The sequence below is a fragment of the Engraulis encrasicolus genome, chromosome 1, assembly GCF_034702125.1.
Source record: "Engraulis encrasicolus isolate BLACKSEA-1 chromosome 1, IST_EnEncr_1.0, whole genome shotgun sequence".
In the NCBI taxonomy this organism is placed as follows: Eukaryota; Metazoa; Chordata; class Actinopteri; order Clupeiformes; family Engraulidae; genus Engraulis; species Engraulis encrasicolus.
The window spans coordinates 39,523,820-39,544,455 of record NC_085857.1 but is presented as its reverse complement, the minus strand read 5'-3'; the positions used below and the strand labels follow the sequence as shown (position 1 = coordinate 39,544,455).

Genomic DNA, 20,636 nt, shown 5'->3' with positions numbered 1-20,636 from the left:
ATAGGCTTTGAAATTAATTAATCGGATTAATCGCATTTAAATATCTGACTTGTAAACAGTGAAAAGTATTTTTTTTACATGGATTTTGAATAATGACAATAAATGAACTTAATCTAAAAATATTGCTGAAATTGAGAAGAGTTCTCTCTTCTTTTAAAAATTAACAGACTGTTCACCATGAGGCGAAATGCTGCCCTCCACACTGGTCTAATCCAGAACTATGTAGCTATATTATAGTGCGATTAAAATGAGGTTTTTTTTTTTATCGTGTTACATTTTGTGTGATTAATTAATCGAAATCAATTAATTAATGTCCCAGCCGTACTTATTACTATTACATTATACCAGTGATTCTCAAGCTAAAGGCATTCCAAGTGGGCCTTGAAATCATTTTCCATAAATCTAGTGTGTGTGCGTGCGTGCGTGCGCGTGCTGTGGTTTGAGTTGTATTGTTTATTGGGTCAGACGCAGAGGTGGACCCCATGTTGGAAGAGGTTGGGAACCCCAGCATTATACTAAGCCAGCGTTTTGGGTTTGGGATCACACGTGAAGTCACCTGGAATTAAAATGGGCTCAACTGAAATGTCAAGAGATGATAAAAGAATATTGATACAGTAAGGACTACCACTAAATATAACTACCGGTAATATTCTGATTAAATCATCACATACAACCTCTGAGATGTATGTCAAAATGGGGTCCAAGCAGGACAAAAAAAAACATTATTTTAGGTAATAGGTTTAGGTTGGTTATAGTCCCTGGAATGAGGTGGTTAGGTGCCTTGGTACTTCGGCGATGGATGAGGGCACAAGAGCACCCACATTCTTCCTGCTGGTACTAGGATTTGCACCTGTAACCTTATGACAAAGCTAATGGCTGACTGCAAAATCATTAGCCATATTCAAAGACAAAACCACCAACCAGCCTTAACAAGTCACATTTTCAAATAGTATTTTTCAGTCCTTTAACTGTTCCTTCCTTCCTCCTTTACCTTTGGGATGAGCATTATTTATTTAGGATAGCATTTCTCAACGTGGGTGGTACAGCCCCCCAGGGGGTGTTGGGGAGCCTTGAGAAAGATGCAGTTGAGAGGTGGCAGTGCTTGGTTGACATTGGGGGCATTAGCCCATTTCATTTTTGTTGCAACCGTAAAGGGGCGTTTGTTCAAATAAGGTTGAGAACCACTGATTTAGGATGACGTGGGCGAACAGGCCCATTAATAGGGACAGCCTGTGTGTCATTGATTTTTTTTTTTTTAACAGATGTGGACGTTGCTGCAAAGGCCCTGTGCACAGAGAGGAACATGTTGAGTATCTCAGAGTAAAGTTTGGGACTATCCTGCCCTCTGACATAAAAGCAAGGACTGTACAAGCAGGACTCAGAAGAAGGCCAAAACAAACAAACAAACAAACTTGTACTTCCATACTCAAATGTCACATATGGTCCAAAGGGGTGGGGTTCTTTCATGCAAACCACAATAGCCTACTTAAGGCCTCTTTCGTCTGGAGCAATACTTAACAAGGTATCAGCAATCACATGGAGAAGGAGAAGGACAACACACCACATTCCTTTTTACAATGAATATGTTTTATTTTCCTTTACAAAAATCACTGTCTAGAAATACAAGGTATACAAGAAATAAAAGGAGATATTTTTTGTTTGTTTTTGCAGTTGAACTCCTTGGTGGTCAACAGCCAGTCCAACAACAGCAATAATAAGTAAATAAGTAATGAGAGAGAGAGTTGTAATAATTGTAACTACTACCGTAGGTAAAATGGTGGATGATAAAGCTTTGAACCAAATGAGATCTCACATCCTGCTCTAGAGTAGCAGAAGGCTCCTTGTTTCATCACAACAACACTGATTTCGTTTTGTTTTTGCCCATGGTCTTGTTTATCGGTGAGATGGCCTACTAGGGAAGGGGAAGGTATGGGGGGTGAGGTGGGGGAGGCACACATACTCATTATGATATGAAGTCAAAAAGTCAGGGAAAGGAAAAAAAAAATTAAATGAGAATGAAAGAAGGGTGGGTAATGCAGTGGGGCTTTTTCAAAATTGTTTTTTTCTTTTTTTATTTCCAGCCAATGTCTACCGTTTTTTTTCCGACTTGATGTTTATTAAGCTTAGCACAAGTTCATCACACATCATCAGTGTGAAAGACACAACACGTGTGCGTGTGGGGCGTAATGCCCACTGATGTTACTTCGTTTTTCTTCACTAGTGTCTAAGGCACTTCTTAAAGAAACATTGACATGGCGTGCATTGCAGAATAATCCTCTCTAGTCTTCTCCATAATACTGAGGTCGGAGTGTATGGTGGGGAGAGGAGATGGGTAGTGAGAGGATACAGAGAATCCACGTGTGGTGAATTTTTTTTCTCTTTCATCACACAACACAGATCTGTAATACACTATGGCCTTATCCACAATGTTTATCCGTTTAGGATGCAGTGAGTGCAATACATAGGATGCGAGTTACATCGTTTTGTCCCAACTTAATAAGTGAGCATTTCGACTTCAGGTCGTCCTTTCAGCTCCCATCATCTGGCTGTTGCCCCTTGACCTATTGTAGTGTGGAAACATCTCAGCGTTCCATTCCAGTTCAAATACGGGCAGACATTACATTTAATAACATCCAATAACATACCGGTAGGTATTATTACTTAACACCATAAATAAATGGTTGGCTCCAATGTGCAGCTAACGTGACTGATAACTGACATCATATGCTTGTCACAGATTGAAGGGAAGAGGTGAAAGAGCAAAAAGATTGGGGCACTACAGAATAGCGAAGGTAACACTGCCTTTTTTTAGTGGCTTTTTGTTAAAAAAAGAAACACACACAAAGACCATTTAGATAGATGCATCCTTGTAACAAGCTTGTGACTTTTCACGTGAACCTCAAGGCACCGTCTCGCAACTATGTTTACACAAATTAGGAAACAAAGAAGGTACATCATCTGTTGCCCCTGCCCAACTCACCTGACATTCCATTCAAAGTGAAACATGGTAACAGGTGTGACGACTACTCTTCCAAAAAGCCAAGACACAAATGTGTTGTACATTCCCAAAATATTTACAAACCAGAATGTGTGAACTCTTTCAGAAGACGATGCCTTGAGGTTTGAAACAAAAAAGTACCAGCTTCTGCCTTCGACACAACCTTATTTCTTCTCTTCACAGTGGTCAAGAAGACAAATCGTAACTCTTTTTTTTAAGTGCCTGTCAGCAAAAACAAAACAATAATAATACAAAAAAATCCAGTGGAGTCATTTTAGTAATTCACATGGTCAGAGCAATCCATGCATATACTCCCTTTGGAATATGCACGGCCAAACAAACAAACTGTCCTTCGCTGAACCTCCAAGTCTTCATTTGGTTTAAGCGTCTTCAACATTAGTTTGTAGTGTACTGTATGGTTGGAGAGAATCTTGGTGCAGAAAAACACCTCGCCCTTGTGTTAATTCATATTTCTAGGAGTTAGCTCCATAAAGAAATGCCTCTTTTCCACTGCCGGTTTTCTGGTAGGCCTACAGCTCGACAAAGCGTGACTCAGCTCAATCATAAAGAAAAAAGTGGCAGCCGAGTCACGCCTATTCTAAAAGCAAAAAGAGGCGGACGAGTCACGCTGTGTGGAGCTGTAGGCCTACTAGAAAACCGGCAGTGGAATAGAGGCAATAGTGTACCATCAAAGTCCATAGGTTTCCCTAACGCAGGGGCACCTGTGAGACAGGTGAACTTAATCCAAAAGTGATTCTAGCCATCACCACACACTGCTTAATAGTGTTCAGTTTTTTATCTCTAGGAATGAACAATGCGTTGCAACCAAGTGCTTCAATCACGTACGCTCCTAGCAATAAAAAAACGCAATAGTAATCAGTGTACGCCGATCCATGAATAGTGTTCCGAATAGTGTTAAATCCCTCCCTACAAAACTACGGACCGGGAGAAAGGAGAAGGAATAGTGGAGGAGAGGGAGGAAGGGAGGGAGGGAGAGAGTTATTAGGCTCTCCCTCAACCCAGTTTCAGTCATTACCTTCATACCTTCATGTGCAGTACAGGAGGGTATACTGAGAACATGGTTAAGTGATAAACCAGGCTTATTTTACCAACAGCAAGTGGTAAACCTGCTAATAGATGTACCTGAAGGCATCATTTCGTTAAGAAAATGAAGACTCCAGGCTCTTCTATTAGATGATTTACCTCTACCACAAGGTTAACTTAACCTAGTTTACTACTGAACCAGCTTCTTAGTGTACCCCCCTTGAGCTATCTTTTCAAAATACATCCATTATCATCGGTTAACAGAGGGCCTGAACTTCACCACCGGAGGACAGCTAAGGCTGCTTGCCAACCCTGTGTTTAGCGCCCCCTACCATAAGGGGCTCACTTGTAGAGGTGTCAAAAACCTGCAAGGAAAAAACACTGGCCACTGTTTCCTTGCAACACAGGCGACTTCACTGACGACCTCTATACCAAACATTTAGTAGATTAAGATAAATCAAGCCCATACTTTACCAAGATCCATGTGACATCAGGGTTAACTGCCCTTTTAGGCGGCCTTAGGTTAGGAGACCTAAGGTTGACACTTAAAGTTGAGTTCCTTTAGCGCTAGATGGCGGTAGCATACATCTTATGCAAATCGCCATCAAATACCACAGAAAGAGAAGGAGGAGGGGACGACGGCCCCTCAGGGGAGCGAACTTGAGCACACTCCTTTGCATTGGGTCAGAAGGGTTTGATTTATCTTACTCTACTAGAAGATCTTTGAATGAGCTGCTGGTAATGGGTACTCAAGATAGGTAGTAGTATCAGAGTTGGTAGGATACAATATGTGGCAGCGTGGCAGCGTGGCAGTGCCTGTACACATCTGGGGCCTATACTAGAAAGCTGGTTCAGGAGTTAACTTAGCATTAGCTTAACTTAACCTGGTTAAGTTAAGCGAATCATCTAATGTAAGTAAAGAGCCTGGAGTCACACTTTTCTTCATAAAATAAGGACTCCAGGCTCTTCCATTAGATGATTTACTGCTTAACTTAACCTGGCTTTCTCCTGAACCAGCTTTGTAGTATCGGCCCCTGGGATTGACACCTCCGGTTTCACGGTGGGCGGCTGAAGCCAACTGATCTCGGGAGTTCTAAAGGTCTACATTCAGGGCTTTAACTTTTTCAAAACAAGAGAGAGTGGTCCAGTTGTTCAAATTATTCAAGAAAGGAAGGAAGGAAGGGGAAAAAAACAACAAAAGCAGAGACGTAACATTAAAAAGGGTTACTGTAATTCAACAACCAGTTAAGACCTGGAAGCATTCCTAAAGCATGAACAAATGCTTTGTCATTTCTATCAAGAGATGTAGTGGCAGGTTGAAACTTCACAGTTTAAACTTTTTTGTCCTTTTGTTTGTTTTGTTTTCCAAGTCCATGCCATGTGTGTCCACCGTAGAAGCCAAGAGTCAGGCGATGGGGGGGAAAAATCACAGAGATGCTTTTTTTTCACAGAGTTCTGTCACTGAAGAACAGACATCGGTCCAACCAGAGCAACAACGTCAGCGGTGACATATCGATAGGACAAGCAGCAGGGCAGCGCTGCCTTGTTAGTGGTCGGGTGAGGGGGGCGAAGGTCAGAAAGGTCATCTAGGTAGGTGTGGCGTGACGTCTTGCTATAGGTGAGTGGTTTATATCGCATTGTTGGGGAAGGCCACACATGAGCGTGATGTGTGGTGTGTACACATTCATACATACATGTGCCGTTTGCACACGGGTACACTTACACACAGTTCATATGCAGCTGACCGCCACACGTCCGACCGGGACGCGTGGATTGTGGCATGCTCACATACACGCATACCTAAGGTACATAACATACATGTGGTCTACATGTGCGTACACTTAAACACCGTCTATAGTGAGATGCTTAGCTCGGCTGCGGAGGGCCAGACACATCGTATGACTGTGACATGTAAGCATGTGACATGTACACACACGCACGCATACATCATGTAGCTTCTGAGTGCACGCACACACTCTGCAACACAGTTCATACGTTTAAAAAAAATGCACTTGTACCTAGAGTAGCGTATTCAATATTTTTTTCTTCGTTTCTTTTTTTTGTTTGCTTTTCTTGTTTTCTTTGTTTGTCCCTTCATAGTAAAGCAAGAGTACTTCATGGTTTTCCGAAGGCTGGGGGTGGGGGTAGTAACACTGTAAGACGGTGTGGAGAGCGCTGAGGTGAGGTGAGGTGAGGTGAGGTGAGGAGCGGCAGCTAGTTAGCTCGCTAGGCCACACAACTTTGCCAGAGACGAATAAGGCAGAGTAGCAGTTCCCCAGGGAGTCTTTTTTACTGTGTGTGTACGTACGTGTGTACGTACGTGTGTGTGTGTGTGTGTGTGTGTGTGTGTGTGTGTGTGTGTGTGTGTGTGTGTGTGTGTGTGTGTGTGTGTGTGTGTGTGTGTGTGTGTGTGTGTGTGTGACTTTGTGACCTTTGAGTCGTGTGTGTGTGTGTTTTTGTGTGTGTGTTTTCTTTGTGTGAGTGTGTGTGTACAATAGTTTGCTGAGATGTGTGTTTGAGGGCAGAGCAGGGTAAAGGTGGGCTGGGTGACGTAGTGTTGAGGTGCAGCTGCTGCATACTCGCCATGAGACAGGCCATGAGAGGGATGGTTAGCTGGGGAAGTACGTCACACTGGCAGTCAGGATGGGGGTAGTAAAACTGGGTGGGAGGGCAGGGAAGAGGGAGATCATGGGTGGTCTATTGGGCCTGGGCTGGGGTTGGGGGAGGCAGGAGGGAGATCAGATAGGTGATCTACTCAGCTGAGGTGGCGGGCAGGGGAGAGAAGGTTGGTCAGTTCGGCCAGGGGAGAGATGGTTGGTCTATTCGGCCGGGGGAGATTAGATGGGTGGTCTATTCGGCGGGGTGGCAGAGGAGAGGGAGAGATGGGTGGTCTATTCGGCGGGGGTGGCGGGCGTCTCATTGTGGTCGCTGGCTCTGCTGTCTGCGTCGTCGTCTGAGCCGTCCTCCTCCATCTGCAGCTGGCGGCGCCCCGAGCCCGAGCGGCCTGATGAGAAGCCTACTGGGCCGCCGCGCCTAAACAGGACACAAGACAAGACCATTACAATACACGCCACATAAGACAAGACCATTACAATACAATGGCTTTCAGACGCTGTTTACACGTACAGTATACCGCGCCTACACACGACACAAGACAAGACCATTACAATACAATGGCTTTCAGACGCCGTTTACACGTACATGGATGATTTTGAAAACGTAATGGTTTTGGTGTACAGGAACCATCTCCTTTCAAAAAATATCCCTTTCAGGGGGCTAAAACACTTGTCGCAATGGTGGGTTTTTGTTCATGCCGTGTTTACATATCCACGTTAACCAATATCTCAAATTTCACTGACATTTCTAGTGTGTGTGTACGCTCCTGTACCTGAGTCGGTTCTTGAGTGAGTTGACCTCTCGGCTGAGTCCCTCGCTGGCCTCCGTCGCGTCGTCCAGCTCCCTCTGCAGTTTCCTGCGGTTGGCGTTGGCCCGCGTGGCCTCCTCCTCCGCCTCCTCCAGCTGACGCTTCAGGGCCTTCATGCGCGAGTTGGCCTTCTCCATCTGCAACAAGCCATCATGCCAGAGTGTTAAAGGTGCACTGTGCAGGAAATGGTCAAAAAAAAGGTACTGCAACTATGCTGATCATTGAAACTGGGTTGCCTGTCACCAAATTTGATATTTACATGAAAGTTTACTAAGTAATAAACAAATATTTTCTAATACGGTCCAAGTAGAGTCATTTTTGCAGCTAAAAATGGCTATTTTTGGAAATTCAAAATGGCGGACCATGGAGAAGATCCCCCTTTTCATGTATGAAAAGTGCAATTTTTCCAGTCATAATGAATACTTAGAATTTGATGGTGGTGGTAAGTATTCATGAAAAAGGTAACATTAGTGAATTGGCAGCATGAATTCTGGAAATAAACAACTAAAAATCTCACACAGTGTCCCTTTAAGGTAACACGCTGACTTGAAGCATCTATCGCGTTTGTGCATCACAACTTTACATGTTGATTCGTGCTCCACGTGACAGGTTAGTTTTAGGCATGGCTTTGGTCAGGGCACAATTTCGCCATTTACCTTGCTTGTTTTGCTGTTCTTCGCAAAGGTAAAGCGGCAGAAACGTTGCTTTACTGACAGGTTAGGGTTTGGCATGGCTTTGGTCAGGGTACAATAGAGCATTTTTGCCTTAAACAATAGAAATTCACCGCGGCAACAGAAATTCGCAGACACGGCCGGACTGTGCAAACCTAGTCGCCATCCTAGTAAACCTAGTACGTACTATCAGTCTAATTAGTCAAACAAACAGGATGGGCTGTGACATAGGAGCCATTGTGTGCATTCCAATATGCGACCTTGCGTCCTACACTTGTGCTTGTGACCTCGTACCAGGAAGTAATACATTGTGATGACATCACTGACAACTGGAGGAGACTAATAAAGTAACCTAACCTAACCTAACAGCAATATATTTCAATAGCTCACAAAAGCTCAATTGTAAAGTCATTTTCTCATTTGCAAACTGGATGGTGAATTAAGAATGGTCCCCCGAAAATTGTTTTGGCTAAGCTGACCGTGGGGAAACTTCATTCATGTTTTCTCCACGGAGGCGGGACATCAGCAAAACATGAGGCCACAAGCACAAGTGGAGGACGCAAGGTCGCATATTGGAATGCACACATAGTGTGCATGTTTGCCACAGGCGTTTGCCTCACCTGTTCCTTGAACTGGTCGGCATGGCGGCGCTCGTCCTCCACCTGCATGAACACCTCCTTCAGCTTCTTCTCCGTACGCCGCACGATCTTATTGGCTGCTGCCCTCTCCCTGTGGAAACACACATGCAAGGTATTTACAGACAGCACGATTCCAATTTGTCATATTATGTGTCTTTATGTTGTGGAAAAGATAAAAGACGGGGTCTACACTTCTGAGATTGTTCAGTATGGTGAGAGCATGTGGAGGGGAACATAGTGGATTCAGATGTTACAACTCTTGAAATGACTTGGAAATGGAGAAAAAATTAAATTTGATAAAAATGAATTTGAGGATTTTGGTGGGAAGAAAACTTAGCGTTGCTTTAAATGAGACATCTTTCCAGTCACGTGACAGGAGAGAAAGAAAAAGCGGATATAATAAGTCAGAGAGAGAGAGAGAGAGAGACATAGAGAGACAGGCAAAGAGAGGTGAGGTGACTGACTTGGCCTCCTGCTCGAGCTGCTCCTCCAGCTGTGTGATCTTGGCCTCCAGGGCGGCGATAGAGGCCTTGAACTTGCTCTTCACGCTGCCCTCCATCTCCTGCAGCTTGGCCTTCAGCTCCTTGTTCTGCCGCTCCATCTGCTGGCGCGCGTTCTCGCTCTTCTGGGCCGTGCTGCGCTCCGCCGCCAGCTCCGTATTCAGCGTGTCCACCTGCAGAGGGCGCCACAGAGGCCATGGTGAAGTTACATAGTGCTGGCAAGTCAGTGTCACTAAGCAACTTCTTAGTTCAAACCAGTTCAAATCAGTTCCAATAGTTCAAACTGATTCAAAAACGGTTCAAACTGCTGTTACAACCGGTTCAGACTGGTTTCAAATGGTTCCAACCGGTTCACACTTGCTCAAACCATCTGTCATAAGTAACAAACCTGTAGTAATGACCATTTCAACAGTCTAAAAAGGACACATATCATCTTTTCTTCAAAAACATTTACCTCAGACTTCCAACCAAATTTTCCAGCTGGCTAGTTCCAATTAGGCTTCCCATAGCCCAACTGAATGATTCATCACTAGCAACCACTAGCAAAATAATATTGGTGCCGGCTGCCCATGTAACAGTGGCTAATAAGTTGGGTAAACAGAGCTCTGAGTGGGTAAGTGAGCAGCACTGTAGCTGAGGGCGTGTTGGCCCTACTGTACCTGCATGGCGGTTTTGCGGAAGCGGTCGTTGAGCAGCTCCATGCTACTCTGCTCCTCCTCCAGCTCCTCCTCTAGCTGGGCGATGCGGGCCTCCAGCCTCCTCTTCTCATCCAGCAAGGCAGACCTGACACACACACACACACACACACACACACACACACACACACACACACACACACACACACACACACACACACACACACACACACACACACACACACACAAACACACACACACACGATTGTAAAAATCAAACATTAGGATAAGTGATGGCGCTTGGCGTTACACCTCAATCACACAATTGTGTCCATGACAGTATTCTGGTTGGCATGCTTGATTTGCCTGGCTCTTGCCCGGCCTGTAGCTCCGCGCAGCTTCGTTAGCTCAACTACTAGGTCTGGGAGCATGTAGCAGGATTCCATTTCTCCAGTAACAAAATAGGCTAATTGGAGCATTTATTGCTTCAATATAAACAAATTCCTTCAAAAACGTTTCTGTTGATCTCTAAAGCGTCAATATAGATTACAATATGTCCTGTGACTCCTCACTGTGAGCTGTCATTGATATTGAAGCAATAAATGCTCCGATTATTTTTCGACTGGAGATCCTGCTACATGCTCCCAGACCGACGTGTGTGTTTGGAGCGCCACCAGGGGGCTCCAGAGCTAAAAACACACACAGAGGTCTGGTAGAAACCAGGCTAATGCTTGATAGGCATGATCCCACACTAGTTCCATCCCAGGCAACACAGCGGCAGCAAGAAATGTGAAGTGCAAGGGATCCCAACGGCTGCAAGTGAGTGTTGGGGGTGTTGGTGTGAGGCAGGAGGTTACTTACTTGCCAGAGGCACTGTTGGAGATCTCGTCTGCCAGCTCGTCCCTCTCCTGCTCGGCGTGGCGCCGCGCCCTCTCTGATGCAGCCAGGTCCTGCACATGGGACCAGAAAGGTCAAAGGTCAGAACTTCACACACACCTTAGATTGCTAGATGAGACACTGGAGGACCTGCACAACTGTGCAAGCTGTCCTGATTTCTCAACACTAGACTGGCATCATATCTTGAGATATTGCACTAGTGAGAAATTGGCATAATTACGTCAATACGTTTTTTTTTTTTAAAAAAATTAAATTAAAGTTCCTCCCTTTTGGAGTGATACAACACAACCACATTGCCTACAATGCTCTCTAAGACTGTAAACAATACACTCTACTCACGATTCAGTTCGTATCATGATTTTTTTTTACCTTCAGTTCCAGACACCCCACGATTTTTAGAATGCATTTTTTGGATGATCATTTATAGCTACAAGACGTGATTTCTCGATTCAATACAATATCGTTACAGCCCTAATGCTCTCGGGTTGATTCATTAATACTGAATCATGTTGAGGCTTTTTCCCCCCCCTTTCCACTGACTCGTGTCTCTCACCTCCTGGAGCTGTAGAATCTCGGCCTCCAGACTCTTGAGTTTCTTCTCGTTCTCTTTCGACTGGGCGAAGATCTCGTCGCGGGACGCCCTCGCCTCCTCCAGCTCCCTCTGGTAGTCCTTCATCTGGGCCTGAGTGATGAGGAGATGAGGAGGAGATGAGGAGGAGGAGAGAAAGACAAACATCGGAATCTAAACTTCTGCTTGGGCAACTGGGTAATTTAGACTTCATATGGGCCTGGGAGACCAGTAGGAGAGAAAGAGAAACATCTGATTTCGACGAGGGCCGCGGAATCATTTAGACTTCTTTAGTGTTATAGTTTGTATTTGCCTGTGGCTCCTGAGGCCTGGATTGTGAAGTTTATCCTGGCCATATTATAAAATATTATGCGTGCGTTATGGGGCTACACAGTCGCTGGTCTACTGTACCTGGAGTTTGCGCAGCTGCTTCATGGCCTCGTCTCGGCCCTTGTTGGGCATAACTTATGACACTGTGTTATGTCATAGTAGTGTAGTACTATGGTAGTTAACTTTCAATGACTTAACAGTGTTTCACTGGAACGACGTGCATTATGGGGCTACACAGTCGCTGGTCTACTGTACCTGTCCTGGAGTTCACGAAGCTGCTTGATGAAGTCTGGGCTAACACACGCCCACGTGTATACAAACACACACACTGACTGATGCCCTTACCTGGAGTTTGCATAGCTGCTTGATGGCCTCGTCTCTGCCCTTGTAATATTGTGTCATTGACCACAGCTCTCACCTGGAGTTTGCGTAGCTGCTTGATGGCCTCGTCTCGGCCCTTGTTGGCCGCCTCTATCTGGGCCTCCAGGTCCTTCAGGTCCATCTCCAGCTTCTTCTTGGCGGCCACGGCCAGCGCTCGCTGCTTACGCTCGTCCTCCAACTCTGCCTCCATCTCCCGCACCTAAGAATGGGGTTGGTTAAGGGGAAAGGAAAGGACCCCGTTTAACGAAAGCATCGTTGTTAACCAATTAGCAACTTAACTGGTTTCCAATGGGAAATTGCATTGCAACCAAGGAATTTGCTAACTTGGTTAGCAACGATGCTGTCAAGATAGGCACCCCATGATCCAGGTGTGGGGATTCTTGAAACCTTGGCATGTTACATCAACCACAATACTGATGAAGTTCATTGGATGAGGAATCAAACGTAGCATCGTCCACATAAGCCAAAAATCTCTCAATGTGGACACAGCTTGGTGTCACCATAACAACCACCGTAAGTAGAAACAAACTGCATGCATTACTGATTGAACATAATACAGCCAATGATCAGGGTGACCATTACACTCATGTTACATCTGTGGTTTCATTTGAAACTAAAATCTCTGAAAACTTTCAGGAGGCACTGATATCTCTGAGTTTTCCACCACCTTCTGAGACTTTTCTAAGGACATTGTTCGGTGAAATATAAGCCAGAGAAATCAGGTCACCAGGGTTATATCCTGGTTTAGTTTGACCAATATAGCTGCATGGCTCCTCAAATAAGACTGGCTAGTTAAATTTAGAACAGCAAGCAGCGTTTGAGGACATGCAGCATGCAAGAAGCATCACATGGCCTCAGGATATACTAACGGGCTGACAGACACTTTTGTGATCACTACAACTATGTATGAGTACTACAGTACATGAAATACTACTATTACTATTCTACTCCTCCTCCTCCTACTACTACAACGACGACGAGAATGATGAAGACTACCATTACAAAAGTGTTGTTCAAAGTGCTTCACAGAGTGAACAGGAAAACGGCAAACGGTGTACAAACTTGTACAATGCAACACAATACAGTCCTGCTTACCTGTTTGACGAGCTGCCTCCTCTTCTCCTCGCCCTGCTCGTCTTTGGCCTGCAGGTCCCTGTCGAACTGGGCCTTCATGGCCTGCATGTTGACCTCCAGACGCAGCTTGGCGTCCTCTGTGGCCTGCAGCTCGTCCTCCAGCTCCTCCAGCTGAGTCCTCATCTCCTCCACCTGCTGCTCCAGTGTGCGTTTGGACTTCTCCAGTTCATGGACCTGCCATTGTAGGAATGGGGACAGTAAGGGACTTCAATGTTATTTACGCCCCCCAAAAACAAAGTAAGAAGAATCAACAGTAAGCAGTGTGCGGTGTGTCCTGATTTTTCTTCAGACTTCAATGTTACATTGATGAACCCATGGGAATGAACCAAAGTTTGAATTTCCGAAAAAATATTGAAGGGAAAGGAGGTAGGTGATCAACAAGGACCCTGCAACAGAGCCCTGGGGCACACCAGAGGTGGCAGGAGAGGGCTGGGACCTAAAAGACTAAATCACTGAACTTAAAGTGGTGGAATATCAGCCAACTGTCAGAGCGAGGAACAATATGGCTCTTTCAGATGGAATGATTTTCAAAAGCTGATGCAAGTGATAAATGCCTATCAACATCTTTTAGTAACATTGCCAAACTATCATCACTTAACTTAATCTCCAGCAGCTACACATATTGGTTCCATATGCAGTAATGATTTTGGCAGAAATTACTTTTCATCCTATAAAGCCTTTTTCAGATCTGAGGCATAACTCAGGACTTTTGCATTGACTACAGTAAGAGGATTGCACTCCATAACACATGGACTTTGGGCTTAGCAGTTGAAACACAAACCCACACAAACCCACACAAACATTTACACAGGGTAATGGGCTAACGCTCTGCAGATGTAATGGGCAAGAGACCGAATGGACTACAAGTGTAAAGAAATCCTGCACACTTCCCATTCCACCAACAAACTTTAATAGAACATTTAGATCATCCGACCTTCTTCACATAGAGCTGAAGAAGGTGGGATGACCGAAACAACATATTAAAGTTTGTTGCTGGAATGGACAGCATGCGGTACTTCTTTACACTTGAATGACAACCCCACTGGGATAACATCCTACGCACCTGTCCAACTACAGAGGTGAGCAAAAGCGTCATTTTGAACCAAGAGATCTGGACTCAAAGTTTAAAAAAGAAAAAAAACACACATCCGTCTAAAAAAATGGGTACAGCAAAGGCACATGAAAATAAAGTCCGAAACACCAAGCTCTCTTATTTTTAAATAATAGCGTTTCGGGCAGCATGCCCTTCATCAGACACGTCACATATTTAAAAAATAAGAGAAACTGGGAGCTTGGTGTCACAGACTTTATTTTCAGTTTCCGAGATCTGCACTCACGTTCTTGCCCACGTCGTCCTTGGAGCTCATCAGGTCCTCCATCTCGGTGCGGAGCTGCTTGTTGAGCCTCTCCAGCTCCTCCTTGGCGTCCAGGGCCTCCTCCAGCGCCCGGGCCATGGACAGGGCTTTGGTGTCCTTCTCCCGCGCCTCCGCCTCGGCCTTATCCCGCTCCTCGGCGTACCGCGCTGACACGGTCTTCTCCTCAGCCAGCATCTACAATGCACACAATTATTCACACGTTATATAAACATCCTGATCAAGCAACGAGGAATATTAATTTGTTGACTTTCTTCCTCAAGAGCCTCCAGTTTGTTTTGATACAACATGTACGGAGTAAGCAGACCATTCAAAGATTTTAAATGTGAAGAGTTTAATGAAGAGCTTCACTTAAGAGCGGTCATCTCAATCTAGGGCCAGGCTTCATGCAAGTACAGATCTAAATCTACGGTCTAATTTACAGATGGTCCTGTTGTTTCACGATCCAAACCAGGCTTTAACTAGAGAACATCCATTTTTTTAACGACAGTTTGCGAGGTGGACAGGAAGCTAATGGGGAGAGAAATGGGGAGGAGTCTGCAAATGACCCGGGCCGGGAAACGAACCCGGGTCGGCTGCATGACAGACAAGTGCCCTACTGTTTTTTTTACCTGGTCGAACTTCTTCTGCTTCTTCTCAAGGTTGGAGACGATCTGCCTCTGGTGGTCAAGGTCCACCATGAGGTCATCCAGCTCCTGCTGCAGCCTGTTCTTGGTCTTCTCCATCTTGTCGAAGGCGATGACCTTCTCCTCCAGGCGCTGGCTGGTGCACTCCATGTCCTTCTGGAGCTTGCGCTTCACCTCCTCCAGGCCTTCCATGGCCCCCACGTCGTCCTCGAGCTTCTTCTTGGACTCCAGTAGCTGGGAGAGGAGGGAGAGAGAAGGGGGAAGACTTAGCATCAGCTTCTCAGTGTTTAGTAGTAAGCAGAGTTTTGGACAGAGAAGAGTTGACTTTGATCTTGGTCATGTGGTTTTACGATAGCCTCGTCGTTTCCAGCTAAACCCATCTGTGCCATTGGTTTGTGTTAGCATGGCTAGGTTACGTGTACTAATTCTACCGTTTAGCCGTGCTGCTTTTGTTCTGACACAAGTTAGCATTTTAGGTCAAGTAATTACACAGCCCAGTGAAATCTTGTGCAAAATGAGCAAAAACGGTTGTTATCTCAATTCTCAATGATAGTCTATGGAAACGAACACTACATCTGGAACACCAGGTGTTCAGAGACGTTGTCCCAAGAGTCTACTAAGATTAAACTCAACTAGACGTAATTATAATTGTGTCGCGAAAACCATAGAAATGTGTCTGACGGTCACATCATAAATGCTTTCCGTTCGTAATGGTTTAAAGAGCCGGAAAACAAAAATGAATAATGTTAGACTAATGTTAGGCTCATACCTCCCTGCCTGTACAACTTGTCAGCAGTTTAAATGTTGCCGTATGTACAGTGAGGAGAATAAGTATTTGATCCCTTGCTGATTTTGTTGGTTTGCCCACTAATTAAGACATGATCAGTATTTAATGTTAATGATAATATGTATTCTAATATGGAGAGACAGAATATCAAAAAGAAAATGCATAAATTAACTCTAAAGAATATATAATAATTGATTTATATTTAATTGAGAGAAATAAGTATTTGATCCCCTGCCAACCATTAAGACTTCTGATCCCGCAGATCAAATGGCACTTCCAATCAACTTGTTATCTGAATTGAACACACCTGTTAATAGTAACCTACACAAAAGACACATTGAATCTGCAGAATCAGTCCATAGAATCAGTCAATCAATCAAACTAAACTCGCCAACATGGGACAGACCAAAAAGCTGTCAAAGGATGTCAGGGAAAAGATTTTAGAACTCAACAAGGCTGAAATGGGCTCCTGGATATTAAAGAGCAAACTGTTGGTGTATTTCTTCCCAATTTTAGGACATACAAAATGATCATCAATCATCAATCTTAGGCCTGTCTCTGGTTCCTTACAAGATTTTACCTTGTGGGAATTTAATAACCAGAAAAAAATGAGATAAAGCACCTTAAAACTGTATGGGAGGAGCTAGGAAATGATCTCAAGGCAGCTGGGACCTCAATCACTAAGAAAACTATTGGAAACACTTGATACCACAGCGGATTAAAATCCTGCAGTGCATGTATGGTACCCCGGCTTCAGAAGGAACCTGTTCAGGCTCACCTGAGCTTTGCCAATGAACATCAAACTGGATTAGGATATGATTGGGAGGTGCTGGAATCAGATGACACCAAAATTAAACTGTTTGGCATTAACACAACTCGATGTGTTTGGAGGAAGAGAAATGCTGCCTATGATCCCAAGAACAACACCTTCTCCAACATCATAAATTAAAGTGGTAACATAATGTTTTGAGGTTGTTTGTCTGGCCAAGACACAGGACAACTTCACATCGTCAAGAAATGGATGGAGGGAGACATGTAAACGTACAATGCTGCATGCCAACCTCTTTCCCACCACCACTAGACTGAAGGTGGGTTATGGATTGGCGTCCCAATATGATAATAATCCATAACATACAGCCCAAGCAACGAAGGAGTAGTGCAAGCAGAAGCACATTAAGGTCATGAAGTTGTCTAGACAGTTTCCAAACATTAACCCTATAATAATCCTGTGAAGGGAACAGAAGCTCCCATTTGGCAAGCTGCAGTCATACAACTTAAGTGATTTAGAGATGATCTGCATAGAAAAGTGGACAAAAAATCCTTTCTAATATATCCACAAACATTGTCATTAACTGAAAGAAACATTTGACCTCTGTATGAGAAAACAAGGGCTTTGCCACAAAGTATTTTGTCTTCTTTGGCTAGAGGGGTCAAATACTTATTTTCCTCAATGGAATACAAATCAATTAAAATATATTCTTCAAAGTTATTTTCTGGATTTTCTTTTTGATATTCTGTCTCTCTATATTAGAATACATTTTATCATTAATGTTATAGAATGATCATGTCTTTATTAGTGGGCAAACCAACAAAATTAGCAAGGGATCAAATACTTATTCTCCTCACTGTACCTGGGCCTGTAAGGTGACCAGCTTTTCCCCCAGGTTCTTACGAGCCTTGCAAGGGGGTGAAACGCCCAGTGATTGGATACTCTTTGGTGAACTCCAAGGGGTATCCAATCACCAGGCGTTTCACGTCCTAGCAAGGCTAGAACACTTGCCATTGAGAAGTAGCCACTGTGTCAGTTTAAACATTGCAGTACATACCTGGGCTTGTAAGGTGGCCAGCTGTTTCTCCAGGTTCTTACGGGACTCCTCCTCCTCCTCTTGCTGCTCCAACAGCGTGTTCTTCTCCTCGTCCAGTTGCCGGATACGGGTGCTCAGGTTCAACTTCTGGCGAGTCTCCTCTTGGAGCAACTCCTACACACACACACACACACACACACACACACACACACACACACACACACACACACACACACACACACACACACACACACACACACACACACAAGCATGAGGGCATGAGGCACTAACACACTCGTGTCTCCTATTGGAGCAACTCCTATACACACACACACAGCAGCATGAGCGCATGAGGCGTTAACACACTCAAGCAAACATATTGTCGTTGGAAGTTCATTCTGCTCACGTCATCCGCCCAGCGTCAATCTACTGCGGGGATTGAATATGTATTTACACCTTGTGGCTTTTCGCAATGTGGGAGCACTATAGGACTGTACACGGTCCCTTTTGTTGTTGTGCACGTAACAAAAATGTTTCTTCTACAGTTCCATGTGGATGTGTGTGTACCGGTATGTGCAACATACAGCATGTACAGGCCTGGGAGGGTTACCTGGGTATCCTGCAGCTGGCTCTCAAGGCTGGCAGCATCCTTGGCCAGTTTGATTCCCTTCTTCTCCGCATCCTCCAGCAATGTGGACACGTTGTCCAGTTCCGTCTAAGAGGCAAAAGGGACAAAATAGACTAAATGAGTGATCATGACCTTTGAGACTCCTAATCCTCAACTCACTTTTACCAACGATACTCCATCAAACCAAGATATCCAAAACCCCGCCCACCCAATGCAAAAACAATGTGCCAAAGTCAGGTCTCCTAAGGGGGCGTTTTTTTAATTAACAATGTGGGTATGTTAGAGTTGAATGAACACATTCTTATGCCAGATGAGGGTCCTAGCTTTTAAATGCAACCTATTATATGTGTTTATGTGCTTCAGAGGCTGAGATATTTTTTAATAGTCAGAGGGCACCTTTTCCCAAAAAGGGCTTGGGCTAAAATGGGTTAAACCAGCTTCTTGGAATTACTCCCCTGGCCTGTCGCCTTTGGTCAACTGACCTGTAGTTTGTGTGTGCGGTCGGTCAGCTCCGTCTTGACCCTGTCGCCCTCGGTGGCGCGGCCCATCATCTCCTGGAACTGCGTCTCCAGCTTCTTCCTCTTGTGTTCCGAGTCCACCTTGGCCTGCTGCAGACTCTTCAGCTCGTTGGACAGCTCCCGGTTGTCGCTCTCCAACGTCTGTTTGTTCTTCTCCAGGTTGGCCTTGAACTGAGCAGCGAACAGAAAAAGGGAAAGTCAGGGAAGTGTGCAGAACAGGTAAATTGACACTATGTGGGGTTGACTCGACTGAACCTTAGTACAAAAGGAAATGATTACCGAATGGACAACATGCTTTGTTTAAAGTAAGAAAGTGCATGGGATACTTAAAATGTGTAAAGACTTCTACTTTGCATTATATTACTGATGAAGGAGAAAATAATGAACTTTCATTATCTTTCTGTAATCCAAAGCATCTCATATCTACCTCTTGGAATGAATCAGGAAAAGTCAATGCACTTGATTTATAACAATTCTGCAGGTTCAACTTAGTGCTTGTTGACTCTTTGACTGGAGCTAGTGAAACCTCTATGTTTGGACGATTTTGCATAGTCCATAGACCAATTCTAACTGGATTATGAAGAGGATGAAAATTTCGGATATAAAGCAATGAATTAAATAACTTTAAATGTGTGAGGATGTGTACTGAGCATATTACATTGTACCAACGAAGGAGAAGTGCATTTTCATTATCGTTCTGTACTGTGCACTAGATTTCTTAAAGATCTGCAGGTTCAAATTGATGTTTGTTGTTGACTCTCCGGCTGTCCGTGGGGGAGAAGACTCACCCGCTTGGCCTGTTCCAGCTGCTCCGATAGCTCCTCCAGCGCGGTGCCGTGCCTCTGCCTCATCTCCTGGATCATGGCCTCGTGGTTCTTGGCCTCCTCATCGATGGCCTTCTTCAACTCCGCCACTTCCTGCTCACGTTTGGTCCTGCACAGACACAGACACAGATGCGTTTGCGAAATGAGTACATGCAACAGCAGGCGTGCTTCTGAACAGAGTAAAACGTTACACACAATACAGTAAACTGTAAGAGAATGCAAAACATCAGTGATCATTAGATTGGTACGGTAGGAACAACCACATTCTCATTAGCCTTAGTCTCATTGCAGGCCCGGACAAAAGGGGGCAGACGGTGATCTCATCAAAAGGGGGCTAGGTGCTAAAGATGGCCGCCGGAATTCGATGGGCCATCAAGCGCCGCCGAGGCTCGGAGGCGGGGTCAACCTCGGGCAGAGGTCAGGGAGGGGTCGGGGAGGGGTTAGTGTCCGAGACCAAATAAAGGGCAGATGTTGAGACTGAAGCATACAGTATTTCATTTTTTTATACACTGCAAGAACGAAGAAAGAAGAAGATGGCTACTGAGCGCGTGATCTGGTCTGTGGAGGACGTGAAGACGCTCCTCACCATCTGGGCTGAAGACTCAGTCCAGAGGAAAATCGATGGGGTGTGCAGAAACGAAGACGTGATGAAGTTCATTTCTTCAGAGATGGCCAAGGTCGGTGTGTTCCGAACAACACGACAAGTCCGTGAGAAGCTAAAGAAACTGCGGGCGTCCTACAAAGCGGCCAAAATACAAACTGTGTTTGGCGATCTGTCTGAAACGTGCGATATAGCCTACCAGACCTTCGGCGATAATAGCGCAAAAGCTAAATAAGCCGACATAAATGTCATGT

General features: G+C 44.8%; 1 protein-coding gene across 2 annotated transcripts in view; it reads right to left on the bottom strand.

Annotated features, from left to right (window-relative positions):
* Window positions 1-5,251: 5,251 nt before the first annotated feature.
* LOC134451451 (myosin-10) overlaps window positions 5,252-20,636 on the bottom strand; it is a 119,126-nt gene continuing 103,741 nt past the window's right edge. For both annotated transcript variants that reach the window (XM_063201933.1, XM_063201941.1), the window contains 15 exons: window positions 19,746-19,890; window positions 18,922-19,128; window positions 18,422-18,526; window positions 17,833-17,985; window positions 15,205-15,453; window positions 14,558-14,770; window positions 13,182-13,394; window positions 12,124-12,285; window positions 11,361-11,489; window positions 10,772-10,860; window positions 9,935-10,058; window positions 9,240-9,448; window positions 8,758-8,866; window positions 7,431-7,603; window positions 5,252-7,075 (listed from right to left, as the gene is read on the bottom strand). In XM_063201933.1, coding sequence (XP_063058003.1) covers window positions 6,934-7,075; window positions 7,431-7,603; window positions 8,758-8,866; window positions 9,240-9,448; window positions 9,935-10,058; window positions 10,772-10,860; window positions 11,361-11,489; window positions 12,124-12,285; window positions 13,182-13,394; window positions 14,558-14,770; window positions 15,205-15,453; window positions 17,833-17,985; window positions 18,422-18,526; window positions 18,922-19,128; window positions 19,746-19,890 — 2,422 coding nt within the window. In that variant the 3' untranslated portion in view covers window positions 5,252-6,933. The remainder of the gene's footprint in view (window positions 7,076-7,430; window positions 7,604-8,757; window positions 8,867-9,239; window positions 9,449-9,934; window positions 10,059-10,771; window positions 10,861-11,360; window positions 11,490-12,123; window positions 12,286-13,181; window positions 13,395-14,557; window positions 14,771-15,204; window positions 15,454-17,832; window positions 17,986-18,421; window positions 18,527-18,921; window positions 19,129-19,745; window positions 19,891-20,636) is intronic.